General features: G+C 39.5%; 1 protein-coding gene across 17 annotated transcripts in view; it reads right to left on the bottom strand.

Annotated features, from left to right (window-relative positions):
• Positions 1-25,271, bottom strand: part of CNOT6L (CCR4-NOT transcription complex subunit 6 like) — a 103,736-nt gene extending 78,465 nt beyond the window's left edge. For 7 of the 17 annotated variants that reach the window (XM_065545074.1, XM_005554980.4, XM_074039838.1 and 4 more), the window contains exon 1: positions 24,611-25,271. Coding sequence is in view for 7 of the 17 variants with exons in the window: in XM_005554979.5 (XP_005555036.3) it covers positions 24,328-24,332 (5 nt within the window). In the remaining 10 variants the exon portion in view is untranslated. Of the gene's footprint in view, positions 1-6,203; positions 6,223-23,492; positions 23,939-24,256; positions 24,587-24,610 lie in introns of those variants that run through there. The other 10 variants (XM_065545073.2, XM_065545068.2, XM_065545071.2 and 7 more) reach the window with 7 other exon arrangements.
• Positions 25,272-25,377: the final 106 nt, after the last annotated feature.

Below are 25,377 nucleotides of genomic sequence, written 5' to 3'. Positions count from 1 at the left end.
CAGCCTCCCAAAGTGCTGAGATTACAGGTATGAGTCACCGCACCCGGCGAGTAAAATTTTTTAAAGTATCATTTACAATAACATAAAAAAATAGAGATTAATATAAAAAACAGATGTGCAAACAAACCAGTTGACACGGTTTGGCTCTGTGTCCACACCCAAATCTCATGTCCAGTTGCAGTTCCTAGTGTTGGAGGAGGGGCCTGGTGGGAGGTGACTGAATCATGGGGACAGACTTCTCCCTTGCTGTTCTCATGACAAAGTTCTTAAGAGAGTTGGTTATTTGAAAAGTGTGCGGCACTCCCCCCTTCACTCCTGTTCTCTCTCTGTCTCTCTCTCTCCTGCTGGCCTTGTAAGGATGTGCCTGCTTCCTCTTCACCTTCCACTATGATTGTAAGTCTTCTGAGGCCTCCCCAGAAGCAGAAGTAAGTACAGGGCCCACAGAACCATGAGCTGATTAAGCCTCTTCTCTTTATAAATTACCCAGTCTCAGGTATGTTTTTATAGCAGTGTGAGAATGGACTAATACACCAGTACACTGGAAACTGTAACACATTACTGAGAAAAATTAAAGAACTAAATAAATGAAGTCATACATTATATTCGTGGGTCAGAAGAATCAATATTAAGATGTTATTCTTCCCGAACTGATCTACAAATTTAACACAATCCCAGTGAAATACCTAAGGTGGGTTCTTTTTAATTCATTGAAAGTGATCTTTTTTCTTTCCTTTTATCTTTAATAATTTCAGCTTTTATTTTAGATTCAGGGAGTACACATGCAGGCTTGTTACATGGGTATATTGCGTGATGCTGGGGTTTAGGGTCACCCAGGTAGTAACTAAACTACCTAATAGGTAGTTTTTCAGCCCTGCTCCCCCCATGATGCATTTTTTTATAGAAATTAACATGCTTATTCTAAAATATATATGGAAATACAAATGGCCTAGAAAAGCTAACACTGAAACAACTTTGAAAAAGAAAAATAAAATTGGAGGATTTACACTATTGATATGATCTGGCTCTGGGTCCCCACTCAAATCTCATCTCAAATTGTAATCTCCATGTGTTGGGGGAGGTGCTTCGTGGGAAGTGATTGAATCATGGGGGAGGACTTCTCCCTTGCTTTTTCTTGTGATAGTGAGTTCTCAGGAGAGATGGTTGTCTGAGGGGGATGTGTGGCACTTCCTCCTTCACTCTCTCTCCCCACTGCTCTGCCATGCTAAGACATGCTTGCTTCTCCTTCACCTTCTGCCATGATTGTAAGTTTCCTGAGGCCTCCCAATCATGCTTCTTGCCTGCGAACCAGGAGTCAATTAAACTTCTTTTCTTCATAAACTACCCAGTTTCAGCTATTTCTTTATAGCAGTGTAAGAACAGACTAACACAACTATGTAATTTCAAGAGTTATTACAAAGCTTCAGTAATCATGTCAATAAGGTACTGACAAAGATAAACATCAAGAGAACAGAGTCTACAAGCAAACATAAACATATATGGTCAATTAATTTTCAACAAAACTGCCAAGGACACAGGTGTGGTGGCTCATGCCTGTAATCCCACCACTTTGGGGGGCAGAGGAAGGCAGATTGCCTGAGCTCAGGAGTTCGAGACCAGCCTGGACAACATGGCAAAACCCCATGTCTAACAGAGAAATACAAAAGATTAGCTGGGCATGGTGGTGTCCCTGTGGTCCTAACTACTTGGGAGGCTGGGGAGAGAGGATCACTTGAGCCTGGGAGGTCCAGGCTGCACTGAGCCATGATGGTGCCGCTGCACTGAGCCGTGATGGTGCCACTGCACTCCAGCCTGACAGAGGAAGTCCTTATTTAAAAAAAAAAAAAAAAAAAAAAACCTGCCAAGGATATTCAGTGGGGAGGATAATCTTTAACTAATAGTGCTGGAGCAATTAGATTATCATATTTTAAACAAATGAACCTCAAACTTTACCTCATACTATATATACATTAAAAAAAAAAAAAAAAACACAGTAGCCCCCCCCCCATTCCCATCCCTTATCTACAGTTTCACTACAGTTTGTAACCTGTAGCCAACTGGGTCAGAAGATATTAAATGGAAAATTCCAGAAATAAACAATTCACAAGTTTTAAATTGTGTGCCAGTCTGCGTAGTGTGATGAAATCCCATGCTGTCTCGTTCAGTCCTGCTTGGACATGATTCATCCCTTTGTCCAGCATATTCACACTGTTTAGTATACCTGCCCATTAGTCAATCAGTATCTGTTTTAGTTATCAGACTGTCAGTCTCACAGTGTGTTTAAGAAACCCTTATTTTACTTAATAATGGCCCCAAAGCACGAGTAGTGATGCTGGAAATTCAGATATGCCAAAGAGAAACCATAAGAGGCTTCCTTTTTAAGTGAAAAGGTGAAAACTTTCAATTTAATAAGAGAAGAAAAAAATCGTATAGTGAGGCTGCCAAGATCTATGGTAAGAATTAATCTTCTACCCATAACATTGTGAAGAAGGAAACAGAAATTCATGTGGTAACTGCAGTTTTAGGCAGCCACTGAGGGTCTTGGAATATATATCCCCCACAAATAAGGGTGGGACGACTCTGCTCAACATGGATCACAGAGCCAAAATTATAAAATATCTAGAAGAAAACATAGAAGAAAACCTTGGTGACTATGACTTTGGCAAGGATTTCTTCAACACCAAAACAAAAGCATGATCTATAAAACAAAAAAATGATAAGTCAGACTTCATCAAAATCAAGAACTTTTGCTCTTTGAAAAACATTGTTAAGAAAATAGGCTAGGCATAATGGCTCCTGTCTGTAATCCCAATAGTTTGGGAGGCCAAGGAAGGAGGAGCACTGGAGACCAGGAGTTCAAGACCAGCCTGGGCAAATACAGCCAGACCCCATCTTCACAAAGCTAATACAAAATCAGCCAGGTGCCTACAGGCCTAGCTACTCAGGAGGCTGAGGCAGGAGGACTGCTTGAGCCCAGAGGCTGCAGTGAGCTATGATCATGCCATTGCACTCCAGCCTTGGCAACAGATTGAAATCTTGTCTCTAAAATATATAAACGATTTTTTTTTAAAAAGAAAATAACCCACACACTGGGAAAAAATATTTACAAATCATGTATATGATAAAGAATGTATGTCCAACATAAAGAACTGTCAAAATTCAGCAATAAAAAAATTTCTAATGGGCAAAGCATTTTAATAGACACTTCAAAGAAGATATATTGATGGTTAAAAAGTACGTAAGATGCTTTACTCATTAGAGAAGTGAAAATTAAACCACAATGAGATTCTACTCTATACTTTGGCCTATTAGAATGGCTACGTTTTTTAAAAATCGAGCAAGAAAACAACCGAAACTTTCACACACTACAGATGAGAATGCAAAATTCTCCAACTTTCGGGAAAAGTTTGAAGGTTTCTTAAAAAGGTAAACAGGCCAGGCACAGTGGCTCACACGTATAATCCCAACACTTTGGGAGGCCGAGGTGGGAGGACTGCTTAAGTCAGGAGTTCAGCATGAGCCTGGGCAACATAGTAAGACCCCATTTCAATTTAAAAAAAAAAAAGCCAGGCATGGTGGTGTGCACCTGTGATTCCAGCTACTAAGGCAGCCAAGGTAGAAGGATTGCTTGAGCCTGGGAGGTCAAGGCTACAATGTGCCATGATCACACAACTGCACTGCAGCCTGAGTGAAGGAGCAAGACCCTATCTCAAAAAAAGAAAAAAGTTAAATATGCAGCTACCGGCCGGGCGCGGTGGCTCAAGCCTGTAATCCCAGCACTTTGGGAGGCCAAGATGGGCGGATCACGAGGTCAGGAGATCGAGACCATCCTGGCTGACACGGTGAAACCCCGTCTCTACTAAAAAATACAAAAAACTAGCCGGGCGAGGTGGCGGGCGCCTGTAGTCCCAGCTACTCGGGAGGCTGAGGCAGGAGAATGGCGTGAACCCAGGAGGCGGAGCTTGCAGTGAGCTGAGATCCGGCCACTGCACTCCAGCCTGGGCGACAGAGCGAGACTCCGTCTCAAAAAAAAAAAAAAAAAAAAAAAAAAAAATGCAGCTACCATATGATCCAGGCATTCCACTCCTAGGTATTTACCCAAGAAAAATGAAAACATTTGTTCACCCAAAGATTCAACTGAACTCAAATATTCTTATAGCTTTACTTATAATAGCCCCAAGCTGGAAATTGTTAAACAGGCCAAGCACAGTGGCTCATGACTGTAATCCCAACACTTTGGGAGGACAAGGTGAGAGGATTATTTCAGGCCAGTAGTTCAAGACCAGCCTGGGCAACACATCAAGTTCCTGTCTCTACAAAAAAACAAAGTTTGCTGGGCACGGTGGCATGCACCTGTAGTCCTAGCTACTCAGGAAGATCACTTGAGCCCAGGAGGTTGAGGCTGCAGTGAGCCATGCTCATGCCACTGTACTCCAGCCTAGGCTAGTATAAACAAGGTCAAAAGTAGTATGTTCAGGACGGGTGTGTTAGCTCACACCTGTAATCCCAGCACTTTCGGAGACCGAGGCAGGTGGATCACCTGAGGTCAAGAGTTCAAGACCAGCCTTGCCAACATGGTGAAACTCTGTCTCTACTAAAAATACAGAAAGTAGCTGGGCATGGTGGTGGGCGCCTGTAATCCCGGTTACTCAGAAGGTGAGATAGGACAGGAGAGTTGCCTGAACTCAGGAGGCAGAGGTTGCAGTGAGCTGAGATCGTGCCACTGCACTGCAGCCTGGGTGAGGGGAGTGAAACTACGTATTTAAAAAAAAAAAAAAAAAAGGAACACATTCAGACCCAAACTAAGATGTTGCAAGGGTACCTGTATAAAAGGATCACATATCATCTATTTTAAACCAAGTGTATGAGAGATCTTTCATTCCAAGTAACAAATCCTCTAGAAAAAGTAGATTTAGTCAATGCTTTAATGTGAAAAAAACTTAAGTAACATTCTAACACTTCATATAAAATCCTTCATCTTTTTCCCTTTCCTATCTTCCAATTTCGGGCTCTGCCTCTCTGGTGGTATATGGCAAATCCAAGAATTGAGTATTTTTTCACAAATGTAATATCTGTTTGTTTATATAAACAATCACCTGTATATAAACTAAGAATGTTGTACTCCATCAAAAAAAAAAAAAAAAAAAAAACAACTAATTCTAGAAATTGGTTTTAATTACTAGAAAACTGAACTTGATAGTATCAAAAACTGAACTAATGAATCCTTTTCATAAAGCTAATTACTTTAGCTTTTCTATTTCTTCAGGAAAATATTTTAAATTAAGTCTTATACAAAGGCAGGTGTTATGGCTCACACCTATAATTCCAGCACTTTGGGAGGCCAAGGTGGGAGGACTGCTTGAGCCCAAGCGTTCAAGGCCAGCCTGGGTAACACAGTGAGACCCTACCTCTACCCCCAAAAAATTTTTTTGTTTTTAAACTAGCCAGGCACAGTAGCATGTGACTGTGAGTGACCACTAGCTTCTTGGGAGGCTTAGGTAGGAGGATTACTTGAGCCCAGGAGGTCAATGAGCTTATAATCATGCCACTGCACTCCGGCTTGAGCAACAAGGCAAGACCCTGTCTCTTTAAAAAAAAAAAAAAAAAAAAAAAAGTCTTGTATACAAAGTTTTGAACAATATGAAAGTCTGAGAATAGATGTAACAGCCATCCCATACTTTTGATCTGAACCAAATTATACAATATTTTAATGTCAGATAAACATAAAAGATGCATAAAGACGTGTTAAAACTAGTATGACTATCCTGAGAACCAGGGTTTAGAATGTGTATAAGCCATATCTAAAATCTACAAGTCTCCATTAAAAACAGTAGAGTAAGACAGAAAAATCTTAGTAACCCAACTGTCTGAGATAAAACTTGATAAAATATAAAGAAAAGCTCCATCCAGGAAAGGGTTCCAAGGTACCAACATCTTAATTACAGAAGGATTTAAAAGAAAGGTAAGGCCAATGCTGACTCACATTGATCCAAAACAACTAGCATTAAACAAAGAGCTAACCCTTAACTTTTTGGCATGAATAAAATGCCAAAAAGTGGATACAAAAGTATCCACTCTACTCATACAAATGACCGCCAAGAAGGTGGTGCTTTGTATTGAGCGAAAAGGTTAGAAGGGAAGGGGTGTCAACTTTAAAATAGCTCTGAAAATAGTTGATTAGAAGGATAAAGAACAAGAGAACTTACAATGGCTTTGAGTCAAGCTTGGTTCCAGGAAAAGGATACTCTGACCCTATGTGAAAGCAAAAACCAGCCACTGAAAAATATAGACACCCAGATTTTGCCAGCAGAAGGAAGAGTATTGTTCATTTCCCACGAAGGTAGCAGAGCCTTTAACTTCAATTCCTAGGTTTTCTTGGCAAAAAGATACTCTGCTAAAGCAACAAAGCAAACTAAATATAATGCTCTTCACAATTTCAATCCTGCACTCAAAACGCCAGCTTCACAAACTCATCAAAGGTCACAGAGGAGCTAATTTCCTGTTTTGTTACTTAAAACTCATTACCTTCCTCCTGAGCTAACCAATATGGAATAATTTCCTTCTTCTTGTTTTGAAGCTGACAAAATAATGACAGTATACATACAACATACTAAAAAAATTTTTTAGATAGTTACTAAGAGTCAAGGAAGAGAATTTGGTATCATTTTCTGAAACCAAATTGCAGAGAATCCATGTCTAATATTACTCCACTTGAGGAGGATTTATTTTTCTTAACAAATCTTAAAACCTTTATTTCGAAGTTATTTTATCAGAAGACAAAAGGCGGGGGGGGGAGGGGGAATGTAACATTTTATGAATATTTATCAAAAACCCAGGATAAGTCATGCACCTTGCATGTGCCTGTAGTCCTGGCTACTCAGAGGCTTAGGCAGGAGGATTGCTTGAAGTCAGGAGCCCAAGGCTATAGTGAACTATGGTTGCATCTGCGAATAGCCACTGTATTCCAGCCTGGGCAATATAGCAAAAACTATGTCCCCCTACCCTAAAATCCTTATAGTTCACGAAACAAGATGACAAAAATGTAAACAATGACTACCATATTGTAAACATTTATGTCCCATTTCTTTCTAAAATGTATTTAAACTTGCTTTCCACAAAAGAAATATAACACTATTTACGCATAATTTCAATTTAGTGAAGAATATGTGTAAATTCCATTAAAGTCCATTATAAAGCTACTAAGAAGATTCCAATGGAGCTAAATCATCTGTTCTAAAACAGATGATTGTGAGGTGTGTTACAAATACAGTAATTTGTAACTATTAATAGCAAAAATTACCTAAATTTATGTACAACTTATACATACAATATAAATATACTGTATGTCAGCATTGATTCTCTATCCTCTTACCAGTATTCCAACAAGAAGAAAAGAGTAGAGTTACAACTATTTCTCCCAAATATTACAAATCATGACGGATACATGTTGCATATGCACATATCCTTCATGTATGTTATATAGGTTTTAGTCTTCTTTGTATTAAAATATGCCTCTTATGCTACTAAAATATGTTTTCATTAAACATAAATGACTTCCTAATTACTAAATGAATTTTCAATCTCCTTTTCAACCAGCACTCATCCCACATGGTTTCTCTGGCTTCGAAAACTAAGGACATTATTTCTTGAAACTTTCCCCTCCCTTATCTTCTGGACCAGATTTTAACTAGACTGATAGAGTTTACGAATGAGAGAGAAAAGAAAAAATGCACTGAACACCCCGTATGTGCCCAGATGGTATGCTAGAGAATTTGAATTACTGCATTTAACTTCACCAAAAGTATAGACCCTAACTATCAACTATCATTTTACAGATGAGGAAGCTGAGATACAGAGAAGTTGTGCAGACATCTAACATCTCACAGCTAGTAAGTGGCTAGACAGGAATTTTAACATAGTTAAGACCAAATACAAAATCCAAGCTTCTACAAAATCACGCCAAATTTCAGACATTCCCAGAAGAAAATGTGGAGAAAATATTTTATAATCTTTGGGTGCAGAAAACTTATTCTAAGCAAGGCAAAGGCCTTTTATAAGGAATGATAAACAGTATTTTAAAACTTTAATGTCTGTAAGGCAAAGAGCAAAGTCATAAACAAAATCAAAATATAAACAACAAACTGGAACAAAGTCTCTGCAATATTGATAATGAGCAATAAGGTAATGTTTCTAAAATGTAAATAGCTATTAACAAAGCAATAAGAAAAAAATACAGACACCCAATAGAAAAATTTAGGGTAAAGGTCATGATCAGGCAAATCACAAAAGAATGCATGGCCAAAAAAAAAAAAAATTACCTCCACTATAATTAACACATTCCAAAATTTAAAATATGTATGACTTTTTGTTATCAAAATGACAAAAATTAATAATGTGAGTATGAGTTTGGGAAAATAAGCATACATTACACAATTGTTGGGAGTAAAATTTTATAAAACATTTCTAAAGGGCAATCTGACAAGATGTATCAAATCTTAAATGTGTAATTACTCTGATCCAGCAATTTCTTTCCTAAAAATTTGCACTTTAAAAAAGTGTGCAAAGGTGTTTATACAAGTTTTTTCACTACATTAGTATTGATAACCCTCAAAAATACAGAAATAAATTGTCAATCAACAGGGGATTGAATGATAGGACATCAATAAAATGAATTACAATGAAGCCGTTAAAAAGCATGAGGTAGGGCCAGGTGCGGTTGCTCATGCCTATAATCTCATCACTTTGGGAGGCTGAGGCAGGCGGATCATCTGAGGTTGGGAGTTCAAGACCAGCCTGACCAACATGGAGAAATCCCAAATCCACTAAAAATACAAAATTAGCCGGGAGTGGTGGCACATGCCTGTAATCCCAGCTACTCAGGAGGCTGAGGCAGGAGAAACGCTTGAATCCAGGAGGCCAGGCTGCAGTGAGCCAAGATAGCGCCATTGCACTCTAGCTTGTCAACAAGAGCGACACTCCATTTCAAAAAAAAAAAAAAAAAAACACGAGGTGTGGAAATGTAAAATGGCACTGCTGCTTTGGAAAAGCCTGTCAATTCCTCAAAAAGTTAAAACACAGAAATACATATGACCCAGCAATTCCACTTCTAGGTATACACCCAAGAGAAATGAAAACATACATCTTCACAAAACCATATACATGAATTATTTATAATAACTATGTATAGTAATATATTGCTCACTCATAAAAAGGAATGAAATATTGGCCGGGCACAGTGGCTCATGCCTGTAATCTCAGCACTTTGGCCAGCACTTAAGGAGGCCGAAGTAGGCAGATCACCTGAAGTCAGGAGTTCGAGACCAGCCTGGCCAACATGGTGAAACCCCGTCTCTACTAAAAATACAAAAAATGAGCCAGGCACGGTGGCGGGCTCCTGTAATCCCAGCTACTCGGGAGGCTGAGGCAGGAGAATTGCTTGACCTGGGAGGCAGAGGTTGTAGTGAACCGATATAGCGCGCCACTGCACTCCAGCCTGGGTGATGCAGCAAGACCCCATCTCAAAAAAAAAAGGAATGAAATACTGTTACATGCTACAACATGAATTAATCTTGAAAATATTATGCTAAGTGAAAAAAGCAGACACAGTCACATATTATATGATTCTACTTATATTAAATGTCTAGAAGAAGCAAATCCATAGAGACAGAAAGTAGAGTAGAAATTGTCAATGGATGGGGGAACTGGAACTAACTGATATTAAATATGAGGTTTCTTTTGTGGGTGATGGAAACCATCTGGAATTTGCCAGTAGTGGTGGTTCGCAACACAGTGAATGTACTAAAATCACTGAAATATACACTTTAAAATGGTGAATATTTGTGTTATATAATACATATCTCAATTTTTATCCAATGTTTTAAAGCATGAGGTGTATTTATTAATGAAAAAAGATATTTTCAAATAAAAAAGCAAATTAAAAACAGTATACACAATATGAATCTATTTCAGTTATGTTTTTGTAGTTATGGAAGTATACATTGACCAAAAACAGATAACAGTACTACTGCTTAGCCTTGAACAACATGGGTTTGAACTGCACAGGTTCACTCATGTGAGGATTTTTTTTTAACCAACCACAGATGGAAAATATAGCACTCATGAGATGAGAAACCCATGTGCACAGAGGGCCAATTTTTCATACACATGGCAGGACCTGAGTATGTATGCATGGATTTAGGCATACACAGGGTCATGAAACCAATCCTCTCTATACCAATAGACTACTGTATATATCATACTACTAACAAGCTTGATCACCATGAAGCAGGATAACCAGAAAATTATGCGTTTTATTATCATTTGAATTTTTTTTTTCAAAGAACACATATTACTTCCCAAAACAGACATGATGCAATAAAAATACTACCATCTGCAAAGAAAACTACATTACTATGACAAAAATACATAGAAGAGGGTAAAACAGGAGACAATACAAGCAAAGATAATAAACTTGGGTTCCATAAATCTCAGGAAACCTGCGAATTTATATAGAAAAAAATTACATCGCCATTTTCACTAATCTCTAAAATTTTCATGCAAACCTAAATAATCTACCATAATAGTATTAGCAGTACCTGTGATTTTTGTCACTAACAGAAGTACATTTTCATTTCATATTATAGTTGTTACAGAAATCTCAAAATATATGTACCAATACTCCAAAATTATGGTAGTTATTAGACTCATTGCAAGATGTTACCTAACAGTATTAATAGAGAAGTATATATATTACTATATCATATTTTGGTATTTCAATATAACAAGTTCCTTTTAAGTCCTATTTATTTTATTTCACTCATTTAAAATTATTATTCTACAATGGATTCACTGCCTTCTTCAGACTGAAAAAAGGTCCACGGCACCAAAGATTAAGAATCCATGCATTAGCGGCAGGAAGGGAAACCAATCATGAGGATATTCTAATCATTCAAGCATAAAGTAAGCAGAGCCCAAATTCATGCAACAATAGAAATCACTCCAATAGAATTCACAGCAATCTATTTAACACAAAATACACAATTTTCTTCCTTGACCTGCCTCTTCAGTTTTTCTTATTCATCTCTGACTTCCTCATAGTCAATCATTAAGTAGATCTATTTCTTGACTTACCACTTTATATTTTAACTTTTTTTAAAAAGGCCTCCTTCTTTCCAGTCCCATCTCCTCAGCTGATTGTGAATACCTCAATTAGATTAATCTTAAAAAATTAACTTCAGGTCGGGCACAGTGGCTCACGCCTATAATCCCAGCACTTTGGGAGGCCAAGGCGGGCGGGATCAACTGAGGTCTGGAGTTCGAGATCAGCCTGACCAACATGGAGACACCCCATCTCTACTAAAAATACAAAATTAGCTGGGCATGGTGGTGCATGCCTGTAATCCCAGGTACTCGGAAGGCTGAGGCAGGAGAATCACTTGAACGCGGGAGGCGGAGGTTGCAGGGAACCGAGATCGCGCCATTGCACTCCAGCCTAGGCAACAAGAGCAAAACTCCGTCTCAAAAAAAAACAAAAAAATTAATTTCAAACTGCCACCAACCTGCTCAAAATCATTCCATGGCTCCCAATGTCTTTAATAGTAGTACTGATAATTATGATATTCTAGAGCTACATCTTGCAGTATCTATTAATCAAAACAATTGCGTAGGTAAATGAATGTTCTACAAAACATCTAAAACAGTATTACAACATACAATTTGTGCATTAAGAGAACCTAGGTTACGGATTTAAAAACCACCTGCGCTCTAGAGTTGAAATCTTTGTATCAATGACTCCAGAACAAAATTAAAATTCCTTACCAAGATATTCAAGCCCTCCACGATCATGCTCCAATTTGCCTTATTAATCTCATGTTTCCACTCAAGCCCTAGAAGTTAACCAGAAATTTGCTTACTTTCCCACTCACCACCACCCTTGAACCTGGACTCATTTTTCTGAAACTATAGATCTGTTGATATGATTTCCATGTCTGTAATGCCATTTAATTACTCATTCATTTAATAAACATTTTCCAATTCCCTACTATAGGCCAAACTCTGTATTAAGCCCCTACTATGTATCAAACACTTGAGCTACAAAGGTGAGGCATATATCATCTGTGCCCTTAAAAATCTCACAATCTTTTGTATTTTCAGTAGAGATGGGATTTCACCATATTGGCCAGGATGGTCTCCATCTTCTGACCTGGTGATCCACCCGCCTCGGTTAACTGGGCATGGTGGTGCGTGCCTGCAATCCCAGCTACTCCCGAGGCTGAGGCAAAAGAATCGCTTGAACCAGGGAGTCAGAGGTTGCAGTGAGCTGAGATCACGCCACTGCACTCCAGCATGGCGACAGAGCAAGACTCCATCTCAAAAAAAAAAAAAAAATCCTACAATCTAAGGCTACAAGGGGGAGGATCTGTTGAGCTCAGGAATGCAAGGCCAGCCTGGGCAACATAGCCAGATCTCCATCTCTTAAAAAAAAAAAAACTCACAGTCTAATGCAAAACAGAGACATAAACCCAAGTCAAACACAAGGCAATGTAGTAAGTGTTATCAATGAAGAATGCACAGAATGCTAGAAGAGCACAGAAAAAGTTCATAAAGCAGGACTGGAAGTACCAAGTGAGGTTTCCCAGAGTAGACAGTACCAGAGGTAGATTATTAAATAAATCAATGAGGTGATAAAGTTTATAAGGTATTGTAGGCATATATAAAGCACAGACCAGGCTGTAAGTCACTCACTACAGCTAGGCTAGGGAATATGTGAGAGAGAGGAGTAACAAATACAAAAACTAGAAAAGTAAGCAAAGACAAGATCATCATGGCCCTTACATATAATGCTAAGAAATCTGCATCTTATTTAAAAGTAACAGGATGCAGCAAGATATCCTAGAGAGTACACAAGTTTAGATATTCCAGTGGCCTCAATCTATCACTTACTTGACCTTCATCAAATCTGCCTCTCTAAGCTTCAATTTCCTCAACTGTAAAGTAGAAATTAATAATATCAACTTTACCAGAATTGTTACAAAAAGAAATGAGTTCACGTAAATCTCCTTGCATAGGGGTCAGTCAATAAACTGCATCCAGACTGATTTGGCAGCAAAGAATGGCTTTTACATTCTTAAAGGATTGTTAAAAAAGAATTACAACAACAAAAATTAAAGGATTGTTAAAAAACAAAAAATTACAGCAAAAAAGAATATGCAACAGAGATCTTACATGACCCAAAAAGCCAAAATATTTACATCTGTCCCTTCACAGAAAAAAGCTTGCTAGGCCTGGCGTGGTGGCTCATGTCTATAATCCCAAAACTTTGGGAGGCTGAGGCGGGATCATTTGAGGTCAGGAGTTCGAGACCAGCCTGGCCAACATGGTGAAACTCCATCTCCAGTAAAAATACAAAAATTAGTGAGGTGTGGTGTGGTGGTGTGCGCCTGCCACCTCAGCTTCTCGGGAGGCTGAGGCAGGAGAATTGCTTGAACCTGGGAGGCAGAGGTTGCAGCGAGCTGAGATCATGCCACTGCACCCCAGCCTGGGTGAGAGTGGGACTCTACCATTTAAAAAAAAAAAAAAAAAAAAGAGGAAGGAAAGAGAAGACAAAAGAGAAAAGAAGAGAAGCTTGTTGTCTCCTATCCTAGCCCCATAGTAGGTAACCAGAAAACACTAACTATTATTAGTAAAGGATTACAAGTAGAGAATGTAAGCAATGTGGGATGAATTTTACAAGGATTTCCCTGGTGACAATGTATATAAAGGAAAAGATGTTAAATGAGATATAATGGAAGTTCTAGACTAGCAAGGAAGATACTGCAGTAGTCTATTAATTTTTTCTCTGCCTTTCTTCTCATCATAAAGGCAAGAGCAACATTTATCTCCTCTCTTACTTATGCCTGTAGTTTAAAATCCATATGTACTCTATATGTCATTAGCACTTAATATTAGTTACTTAGCATATTCTGCCTTCACTTGTTTACTAGATCCAAACTTAAACGTCCTATAAGTGTAAGCATTATACTATAAGAGTGTTTTAAATTCAAATAGATATGGTTGTAATCTTGGGCATGTTAATTAACTTCTTTCCTAATAGGAAACAGTAATAGTGTACATGTATTGATTTTTAGTTTGGTTTTTTACTACAGATGTGCCAGGTAGTGTCCTAAATACTTTACAGTACATCATTTAATCCTCATAAAACTCTACAAGATAAGGAATATTATCGCCCTATGACAGATGAGAAAACTGAAGCATGGAGAGGTTAAATGAGTTTCTGTAGAGCTAGAAAGTGGATGATCCAAGGCTCACTTTCTTAACCAGCTTTAGAATGAGAATCATACTGCCTCTCTCATAGGATTTTCAAGAAGAATAATTTAGATTACACATTTAAAGGGAAGGAGGGGAGTGGCTTTTCACATTCCTTGGTACTCAGTAGTCAAATAAATATTAGTTTCATTCCCTGGTAGAAAGATTATTCTGCATTTCTTTTTATTCCCCAGAACCCTGAATACAATAGTCTATAACAAATAGAAGCTTAATAAATATTAATTAACAGGTTATACTTTTGGTGATTCAAATTCTTACAGTGTTTCAAGGTTACCATTCTGTATATAACTCACATTATGTTGTTCCACAAAATTATATGTAGATATTACAGAAGATTGTACTAAATATGAACCTATAGAAGAACATACCCTGTAAGTAATTTCTGGGTTTTGCTTTGTTAAATATAATAAACATTATGATCAGAAAGCAATGGATATGAGATTCCAACAGTCTTTGTATAGAGAGACATTAAAGTTGGGATATACTAAATTTAGTTCTATTCTTTTAGCAGTATTTGTAGCTGGTATTATATAACTCTAATTTATGTTACTCATTTCGGGAATCTATTTAAGTAATATGGGAAAGAGAAAAATAGAGTTTAAACTTTAAGATTAGAGAGGGAGGTTCTCTCTGCAAAAGATGACTATAAGGAACATAAAGTGTTTTAATCTCTATTTTGTGTCACCAATTTCAATTGTTAATAAATGAAAACAATATTTGAAAGCCCCAAATTACCAGGCATCTATTCAGTACAAATAATGAGTTTCTCATAGAGCAAAACAAACTACTTATTTTTTTTAAAATAATTATAAATTTTATCTGTACCAAAATTTTAAAGTGGACTAAAAAGAATTAATGAAAAAATCCTGCTACAAAAAAAAATACAAAATAAAAATTCTATTACCACTTTCCAATTTCACCTGTTAACAGGAATATTCTTAGCTAAACTCAAAGTTAACTTCTCAGAGCTATACATGAAAGACAAAAATAAAAATTTTTAAAAATATTTATCTAATCAGAAAATGGCTGCATGGGAACACAATTAAAATTTCAAAAAGTAAACAAAGGGTAATCACCACATCAAAGGGAAACACAACTTTACCTTACTAAGCAAAGTTTCCTATGAAATTTGTTAAATTAGAAAATTAAAAAGAAAACTTATAAAAACAAAGCCATTGATGCTGAAATGTTTAGGGTGGGAGAATGTCAGCTGACAGCTAGATTCAAAGTACATTAAACTAAACATAAAATTTTTTATTAACCATAGCCCCAATATGGCAAATGTTTGCTTACTTTTTAAATCTTTTTAATTGGCATTTAATTGTATATATGTACGGGGTACACAGTGATGTTTCCATACATCCAATGTGTAGCAATCAGATCAAGGCAATTAGCATATCCATTGTCTCAAACACTTATCATTTCTTTGCATTTGGAACATTCAGTATTTTCCTTCTGGCTATTTGAAACTACATAATAATATTGTTAACTATAGTCATCCTACAGTGCTACAGAACACCAGAACTTACTCCCCCATCTAGCTATAATTTTGTGCCCTTTAACAATCTCTCTCCCTAGCCCTCTTCCCCCTACTCTTCCCAGCCTCTAGAATCCTCTTTTCTACTTTTTACTTCCATGAGATTGACTTTTCTTGGCTTCCACCTAGAAGTGAGAATACGTGGTGTTTTTACCTTTCTGTTCCTGGCTTATTCCACTTAACACAGTGTCCTTTAGTTCCATCCAAGTTGCCAAGAATGACAGGATTTCATTCTTTTTGAAGATGGATTTCATTCTTTATGGCTAAAGAATTCCATTGTGTTCACTTCTTTTTAAGTCCATGGCTGGCACTTCATTTATGATTTAGTATCTCCTCTGATGCCCTCCAAACCTAGCTATCAAGCTACTCAGTAAGAAATTCTCCACATGCTTTTTAGTATTTTTCAAAAGAAATGATACTTTCCACTGCTCAAAAAATCTTAATTATTCAGATCAGTAAAAGATTAAGTCATCTCCAAATGTGCATGTGTACTGATATGAAGATGATTAAAGATCAAGAAAGGGCCGGGCGCGGTGGCTCACGCCTGTAATCCCAGCACTTTGGGAGGATGAGGCGGGCAGATCACAAGGTCAGGAGTTCAAGACCAGCCTGGCCAACATAGTGAAACCCCGTCTCTACTAAAAATACAAAAATTAGCCTGTAGTCCCAGCTTCTCAGGAGACTGAGGCAGGAGAATCACTTGAACCTGGGAGGCAGAGATTGCAGTGGGCTGAGATCAGGCCACTGCGCTCCAGCCTGGGCGACAGAGTAATACTCCGTCTCAAAAAAACAAAAACAAAAACAAGAAAGGAATGGGGCAGAAAGGGACAGGGAAAAGGAGGAAAAGCTAGCCCCTCTTCCTCCAGCAAGTTAAGCATTATTATCTGCCCCTTATTACCTGACATAGCATCTTTACTTTTCTAATCCACATTTCACACTTCCCTCAAAACTCAATCCTAACACTCTCTCACAAACACACACACAAACACTCAACAATCTAGGAAATGAACTTTCTCAACCTGATAAAGGCTATTCATGAAAATTTTATAGCTCACTACTTTCTGCACACTGCCTGCCTATGGGCTAGCCCTTCTCCACAAGGAGCAGTTTAAAAAACAAACAAACAAAAAAAACCACACAGCTAACATCATACTTAAGAAGATGGAATGTTTTCTCCCTAAGATTGGGAGCAAGACAAGGATTTGCTGCAAGTCAAGTGACTTCTCTTGATGTTTCTTTTCAATTATGTTCTGCAGGTTCTATCTGGGGCAATGAAGCAAGAGAAAAAACTAAAATGCATCCATATTGGAAAAGCAGAATTGAAACATCATTTGTTTGAAGGTGACATGATATTCGTATGTAGAAAATCATATGGAATCCACTTAAAAACTATTAAAACTGGCCGGGTGCACTGGCTCACACCTGTAATCCCAGCACTTTGGGAGGCCAAGGCTGGTGGATCACGAGGTCAGCAGTTCAAGACCAGCCTGGCCAAGACAGTGAAACCCCATCTCTACTAAAAATACAAAAATTAGCCAGGCATGGTGGTGGGTGCCTGTAATCCCAGCTGCTCGGGAGGCTGAGGCAAGAGAATCACTTGAACCCGGGAGGCAGAGGTTTCAGTGAGCCAAGAACACGCCATTGCACTCCAGCCTGGGTGACAGAGTGAGACTCCGTCTCAAACAAACAAACAAACAAACAAAAACTATTGAAACTAAGAAATTCAGCAAGGTTGCAGGATATGAGATCAACAAACATAAATCAAGTGTATTTTTATACACTTGCCATGCAAAAAACCCCCAATTTTTTTAAAATTCCATTTACAATATCTGGAAGAATAAAATATTTGGGAAGAAATGCAGCAACAGAAGTATGAAACTTATATTCTGATAACTATGAAACACTGTTGACAAAGAAGATCTAAATAAATAGAAAAACATCCCATGTTCATGGACAGGAAGCCCTAATATTGAGATGGCAGTGGTCCCAAAATTGATGCACAGATTTAACACAATCTCCATCAAAATTCCAGCTGACTTCTTTGCAGAAACTGACAAGCTGATCCTATAATTGATATGGAAATACAAGAGGTTCAAATAGCAAAACAATCTTGAAAAAGAAAAAAAGAGTTTTTCTTTTTTTCTTCTCAAAAGTTTGAGAGGTTTGAGGAATCAGAACTCTCAATTACAAAGCTGCAATAGTCGAGACCATATTAGTGTAAGGATAAACATATAAATCAATGAAATAGAATTAAAAGTCCAGAAATAAATTCTCTCACAGTTAGTTAATTTTGGACAGGGGTGATGACACAATTCAATGGAGAAAGAATAATCTTTTCAATAAATGGTACTGGGGCAACTGAGTATCCACATGCAAAGAAATATTAGACCTCTATAACAGATCATGTACAGAAATTAATTCAAAATGGATCAAAGTCTAAATGTAAGAGTTAAGACTATAAAACTCTCAGGACAAAACACAGAAGTAAATCTCTGTGGCCTTAGATTAGGCAATGATTTCTTAGATATGACACCAAAAGCTCAGCAAAATAATAATAATTTCACTTCATCAAGCTGAAAACGTTTGTGCCTCAAATGACACCATCAGGAAAATGAAAAGACAACTCACAAAATGGAGGAAAATACTTGCAAATCATATATAAGGGACACATCTAGAGTATATAAGACTCTTACAACTCAGTAATTTAAAAAAAAAAAAACTCATTATAAAAATGGGCAAAGATTGAGTCTTTTCACACACTTCTCTCCAAAGAGGATATACAAACGGCCAATAGCACATAAAAAGCATCATTAGCCATCAGGGAAATGCAAATCAAAACCAGGATCAAATCACACCCGCTAGGAGAGCTATGATGAAAAAAGGAGATAATAACAATTGTTGGCACAAAGTGGATAAATTAGAGCTCTCATACACTGCTGGTGGAAACGTAAAATACTGCAACTGCTTTGGAAAACTGTCTACAAGTTCCTCAAAAGTTTAAACACAAAGTCGTATATGTTTCAGCAATTCCACTCTCAGGTACATATCCAAAATAATTCAAAACATACATACATACATAAGAACTTGTACATGAATGCTCACAGCGGCATGATTTATAATAGCCAAAAAGTGAATGTCCATCAGCTCATGAATAGATAAATGTGGTGTATTCTTACACTGACTTACTATTCACCCATTACAAGAATGAAGTACTTGCTATGACATGGATGAACCGTGAAAACATGGTAAGTGAAAGGTGCTTATCATAAAAGACCATATGTTAAGACTGCATTTGTACAAAGTGTCCAAAATTGGCCAAATCTATAGAGAAAGGAAGCAGTAATTGCCTAGAACTAGGGGCATAAGAGAATGAAGGGTGACTCTTGAAAGATACAAGATTTATATTTTAGGTAACGAAAATGTTCTAAAAGTAACTATAGTGATGGTTGCACAATTGTTAATATACTAAAAACTGTTGAGCTGTACACTTTAAATGCATTACTTCTAAGCTATCTAAATTATACCTCATAAAAGGTGCCCAAAAGAAATCAACCATTTAAGTAATTCCTGACCCAACTGACATTCCATTTTATGTCTCAGAATGTCTATAGTTTATATCGTATTGACTTGCACTAGTTCATTTGTTTTGAAGTAACTAAATTATATGCTTTATCTCCTTTACTCACAAACTATAAGCCTTGCAAGAGTCTCTTCTACATCTTTCATACTTCTCTTTAGAACTGGGTACAATATGGGTACAGAGTGGGTCCTCAGATTAGGTTTTCAATTTTCAAGATGCAAGATATTAGAGAAGTATTTACCACGGAGAAGTCAACCAGACTACTCCAAAATCTTCCTTTTAGGAAATAAAGAGATTATATATAACTCCCCAGAGATCCCTAACCAAACTGTTAGAATAAAAAATAAGTAAAAGTGACCCAGAGCTGAGGTTTCACATTGTAATAACCCTGGGCAATGATAGAATAAATTGTGATTCAATCAAAATTAAAGTTGTTCAGTGACAAAATACCATTTACTGTATTAGAGATCCAGTGTCAGTGCAGTTAGTAAAAGAAAGTTGTAGTATTTTCATCATGAAGCATGAGCACAAATTAATAATTAAGCCTCTGTTGTTTACTTGATGATTTTATTGTTCTTTCTGGGTTAAGGCTCACATGTATTAATTTTAATAACTTTAGAATTATAAAAACTGCAGCAACAAACAAGAGAATATGGTAAGGTCCACCTAAATGAGATTTCCCTCAAAGTAAAAGTAATAATCATCATCTATCCCAATAACGGAGGAAGAAAATTTAAAAAATGTGTTTCCTATGAAACTATACCCAGAAACTGAAATTCAGAGTTTTGTCCTACTGATCTGAACTGATTTCAAAATACAGAGAGAAATAACTCAAACTGCCAGAACTCATTAAAGCACAATGACAATCAATAACTGGATAGTACAGGAGAGACCCACTAAAGGTTACAGGATCCAACTGTAATGCTCTCTGAAAAATGTATGTCTTTATATAGCTACAGAAACTCACTTGTCATTTAAGCCCCTCAATGATGAGAGCTTCACCGTCCCACTCCTATGACTCTTCTTTCTCCTCTCCCCACCACTCTCCACTCACATACAATTTTACTCTTTTAAGATGGAAAGCAATTCTTAACTATCATAATTCACCTTTTGGATGTAATTTCATAAATATATGCTAACATCTACAATAACACCATGAAATGCCCCTTGTAGCAGAGATGGCCAAGCTTTCCACCAGCCAGGGACATTTCCCACTCCCCCTGCATTCAAATAAGACTCTGTGACAAATCTTGCCAATAAAATTTGGAGGAACGTTTGTCATTTAAGTCCGGAGTTTCTTAAGAAATGGTCTTCAGGTAATAAGGAGGACTTCAAGGCCCTAAGAAATGGTGGAGTCACAAGATGTAAGTTGTATGAGTTCCTAAACTACAACATAGAGGAAAGCCACAAGAAATCTGCTAACCAGGAACACCTGCACTGGAACTGTCATGAAAGCAAGTAAACTGTCATGAAAGCAAGTAAACATCTGCACTGAACTGTCATGAAAGCAAGTAAACTTCTCTGAAATTTTGGAATGTATTTATTACTCTAATTAGCATTACCCAAAGTAATACACACAGAAATTCCTAAGTATTCCAATTCTCCCTAAAGACATTAATAACAGATATTTTGGAAAGATTGCTTAAAAACCCATTTAAGTAACATTAAATTTTAAAATCTAAACAAGTTTCCACCTTGATTTTGTTGTAACATAATTCCTTTAGTTTAAATAGCCTTAGTACTTCCACTTCATATCCAAATATCTTTATAGTTCAATATCATCTGTTTTCATGATTACTACAGAGAAACGTTCTCACCAATTCTTCCAAATTAAAAAAAAATTATGAAGTCTTTGAAAATAATTAATCAAGTCCAATGAAAATTACTTTATCAAATACTAAATAAGAGCAAATTCATTTCTATTTCATTGTTTCTAAGGTATTAAAAAGTATCATTTAGAGTTTTAAGGTAAGAATTATTCCTTTAAATATAACCATATGGCAGAATATTCTGTTCAGTGTAAATACACACTCCACACACACTTCAAGAAAATCATATTTTGCATTCTAATAGTTGCCCCTAGTTATTTACAAAAATTCAAGCCCCTCAATGAGCGCTTCCCCCTCCCCATCCTGTGACTCTTACCTTCACAGAAATTTTTATATTAAAAAAATGCATAAAAGTTATACTGAATGTATTGAAATTTTAGTTTGAATCTTAGAAAATAAGATTTTTTACAGCTTATTATTTATTGATACAAATAAATTACCTAAGTCCTACTGGGAAATCTGGCATTTGTAAATAGGGCCATGACAAATTTAAACCAAACTCCCACATTTTCTTTGTCCTATCTTTACTCAAAACAAAAAGAAAACAATATATTAACTTTTCTGTTATCTTTACCTTAAATTCCATACCTCTCCATGATATTATTTTTTCCACACAGCACAGTTAAAATTTAAGAACACATTTCCTACTCCAGACAAAATAATAAAAATGGAAAGTTATTGAAAGTTAAGTTGACACAGGATTTCACTTTACATTCAGAGAAATATTCTAAGAGGTTTTGTTTACCAAAATCAGTCAACATAAGCTAGCATTTTTCATAGTATTTAAACTTTGGGGATCTATATAAATTTTGGTTCCTTGATCCTTTTTAACGTTTAACTGTATTGAAACATATATGTGCTATATAGTGGTTGCAAATTTTTTACCAGGGCTACAAAACAAAAATCATAAAGAATAATGAAACTGAGAGATGGTCTATTTGAAAATATGAATATTAAGTATAACTATTTTTATAAATGACTAGGCTATTTTAATGACCTTTTTTATTATTAGAAAAATGACTTCTCATATACACGAAAGTCATTTATATATATATACCTTTTGTACATTGAAGGGTTCTGAAAGATTCCATTGTCTTTTTTATGTTATAGTTACTTAATATTGCTCTAAATAATTAATCATATTTGTGCATGCAAAGGCTCTTCAATGCCCATAGTCAGGGCTGCAGGAGGCAGAACTAAAATTTAACTAAGCATCTACTATATGCCAAACATATGTTTTCTCATTCTATTCTCAAAACGACCTTACTATAAAGGTATTAGCTCTCCGTGACTGATAAAACTCTGGTTTATAGATACTAGATATGTTGCCTAAGGTCAAACAGCTAAGAAAAATCACACAGCTGGGATGCTAACTGAAGTCTGTAAAACAAGTCCTTTTCCCACTAACTGCGTGTGTTAAATTATTTTTCCAGTAGTGGTAATAGAGAACAGCTCTTCGCCCCTCCTTCTCTTCCCTCCACTTCCCCGTGAACAGCATACACTATTTCTTTGTGAGACCAGGTGCAAAGAGCAATCTCTGGCCATGACACAGAGTACGGCCTACAAGGATCGAATCTGTATTATGATTTTATCCATAGTAGGGTTCTAGCTAAATGATCTAACTACATACAAATGTAATGAGGTTGGAGTAGAAAAGCACATTAGCAAATAATTATCCAAATGCCATTTGTACTTGGCTCTGAAATGTACTGTACACCTACTGGCAGCAGGTTTATCTTTACAATTGAGTTTTGCTTAGGCTAGTCTCAAAATAGCTTTCCAGCAGCACATGCTGAGTAGACGACAGAGGCTGCTTGATCTAGTTTTTGGAGACTGAGGAAAACGTGTTTGTTGAGCCTATCTTCATTGACAAGATAACTAGAGGCAATACGGTAAAATGTAACACTGTGCTTCCAATGTGTACAAACGGCTCAGCTAAACTCCCTGAACACAATCCTCCTAAACAGTGTAAGCTCAATAACCGGCCGAGTTAAGGAGGATGACAGCTCCAGTAACTTCCTCTTCCTCACCCAGCTCCTCAGCTCGGCGGCGCGTACACGCCTCTCCCCCTAGGAGGCAGGATAAAACAATTTCAAATGCACAAAATCCATCCAGTCCCACCAATACCACCGGCCAGGGAAGCCAGTTTCCCTTTCTTCCTCAACCCTTCCAAGAAAATGTTTGTCTAATTAAAAAAAAGAAAAAAAGAAAAAAAAAAACTTACCAACGGCAAAGTATTTGCAACAAAAATCCAAAATATTTACTCAGTCCCTCCACACAGCCTTAGGGGAAGGATGAAAAGAAGGGAACACGACACCGCGGATTCCCAACTGTTCTGATTCACTTTCCCTCGGGTCCCACAGCCGGCCGGGCGAAGGCTTGCAGTTGGAACGCCAAAATAAGCCTTCGCCTCTCAGGAGACGCGGAGGCGGCCACGGCGACGGCAATCGGCGCGTCCCGCCTCCGACCCTCACCTGCCCAGGCCCGAAGCAGCGCCGTGGGCTCGCGCGGGCTCGGCGTCCCGGGAGGCGTCCAGGGAGGCGGGCGGGCGCCCAGGCGGTTAGGCCGCGCTGCAGGCCGGCGCGCTTCCTGCCGCGGCCGGGGAACGGCGGCGCGGCACCGACCCGCAGCTCTCCCAGCCCCGCTGCCGCGCGTGTGCCGCACTCACTCAGCCCTCCCCGGCCGGCCCCCGAGGAGCAGCTCTCACCTGCGAGGCTCGGGAGCCTCAGCCACAAAACAGGAGGGACACGCCACTCTGGGGTCCCGGCCCCGGGCCACCCCCGACACACACACACACACACACACACACACACACACACACACACACACACCCCGGAACCTTCGCCCGCCTCTGAAGAGACGCGGGTCAGCCCCGCCGCCCCCTCCAGTCACCCGACACACACCCACTCGCCGTGGGTCCTCGGGCCGCCCCCCCACCCGCCAAAGTCCCAACTCGCACACCCACACGCACATTTGTCCCTCTCCCACCTCATTTCCCCGGGGAAGCGCTCCTCTTCCCAACACTCTCGATCCTACTCGGAGGCACAAGAACACTCTACCTCATTCTCTTCCTCTGGCCCAGAAGAAGCAACAGCAGCCATTTCCCCGCGGCAGGGGAAACACACACACAAACACGCGCGCGCGCGCGCACCAGGCCCCCACAGATGCTTCCCCTCCAGAGCCGCGGCCGCAGACGCAAACACAAACACCCACGGCGGGCCTCGCTCCCGCCCGCCCCGAGGGGAAGCCGCGGCGGCAAACCGGGCCCAGACCTGGGACTCGCGGGCGGGCGCGCAGGGAACCCGGGCCCGGGGTCTCGGGGGGCCCGCGCCCCCTCCTCACCTGCATTCAGCGCGCCGGGGTCCGGGCGGCGGCGGCGGCGGCGGCGACGGGGCGGCTGGTGCTGGTGCTGCGGCGGCGGGGGAGGCGGCGGCGGCGGTGGCGGCGGGGCTGAGGGCAGCAAAGACATGCAGGCAGCCCGCCGGGGGGAGAGGCACCGGCCGGAGGGGATGCGGGGCGGGCGGGCCGGGCCGGGCCGCCTGACGAACGGCAGAGGCGGCGGCGCGGAGGGCGGCTGAAGGGAGCGAGAAGGAGACAGACCGGGGGGCGGGAAGGGGGACGAGGGCCGCGCCGCCGGGCTTCGAGGACAGTGACCCCAGGCGCGCAGGAGAGGCCCCGGGGCCGCGGCCGCCGGCGCGAAGGCCCCAGCCGAAGGAAGCTGCGCCCCCGCAGGGCCGGAGCCGCGGCTATTGCTCCGAGAGCCACGCAGAGCCTGGCCTTGGCCTTGGCCTCCTGGTGCTTGGGCTGCCGCCGCTGCGGGGGTTGCTGCTGCGCCGGGTGCTGCTGGGGCCGAGGTTGAACAGAGACGCCAGCTTTCGGTGCCTTCGCTTCCGCTCACACACTTTCACACCCCCGAGGGCCGGGGGAGAGACGTCCGGGCGATATCGGTATTGAGATTAATAACAAGGTGCAGAGAGTGCGAGAAGGAGGAGGGTTGATTGACGTGGAGGGGCTGGCGGGAGTCAGTCACTACACAGCGCGGAGGGTTGGGGTGAGGGGAAGGAGGCGGGGCGGTGACGGGGCGGAGCTTCTACGCCGCTCTTTGGCCC

The sequence above is a fragment of the Macaca fascicularis genome, chromosome 5 (assembly GCF_037993035.2).
Source record: "Macaca fascicularis isolate 582-1 chromosome 5, T2T-MFA8v1.1".
Lineage (NCBI taxonomy): Eukaryota > Metazoa > Chordata > Mammalia > Primates > Cercopithecidae > Macaca > Macaca fascicularis.
This window is presented reverse-complemented; position numbering and strand designations above follow the sequence as displayed.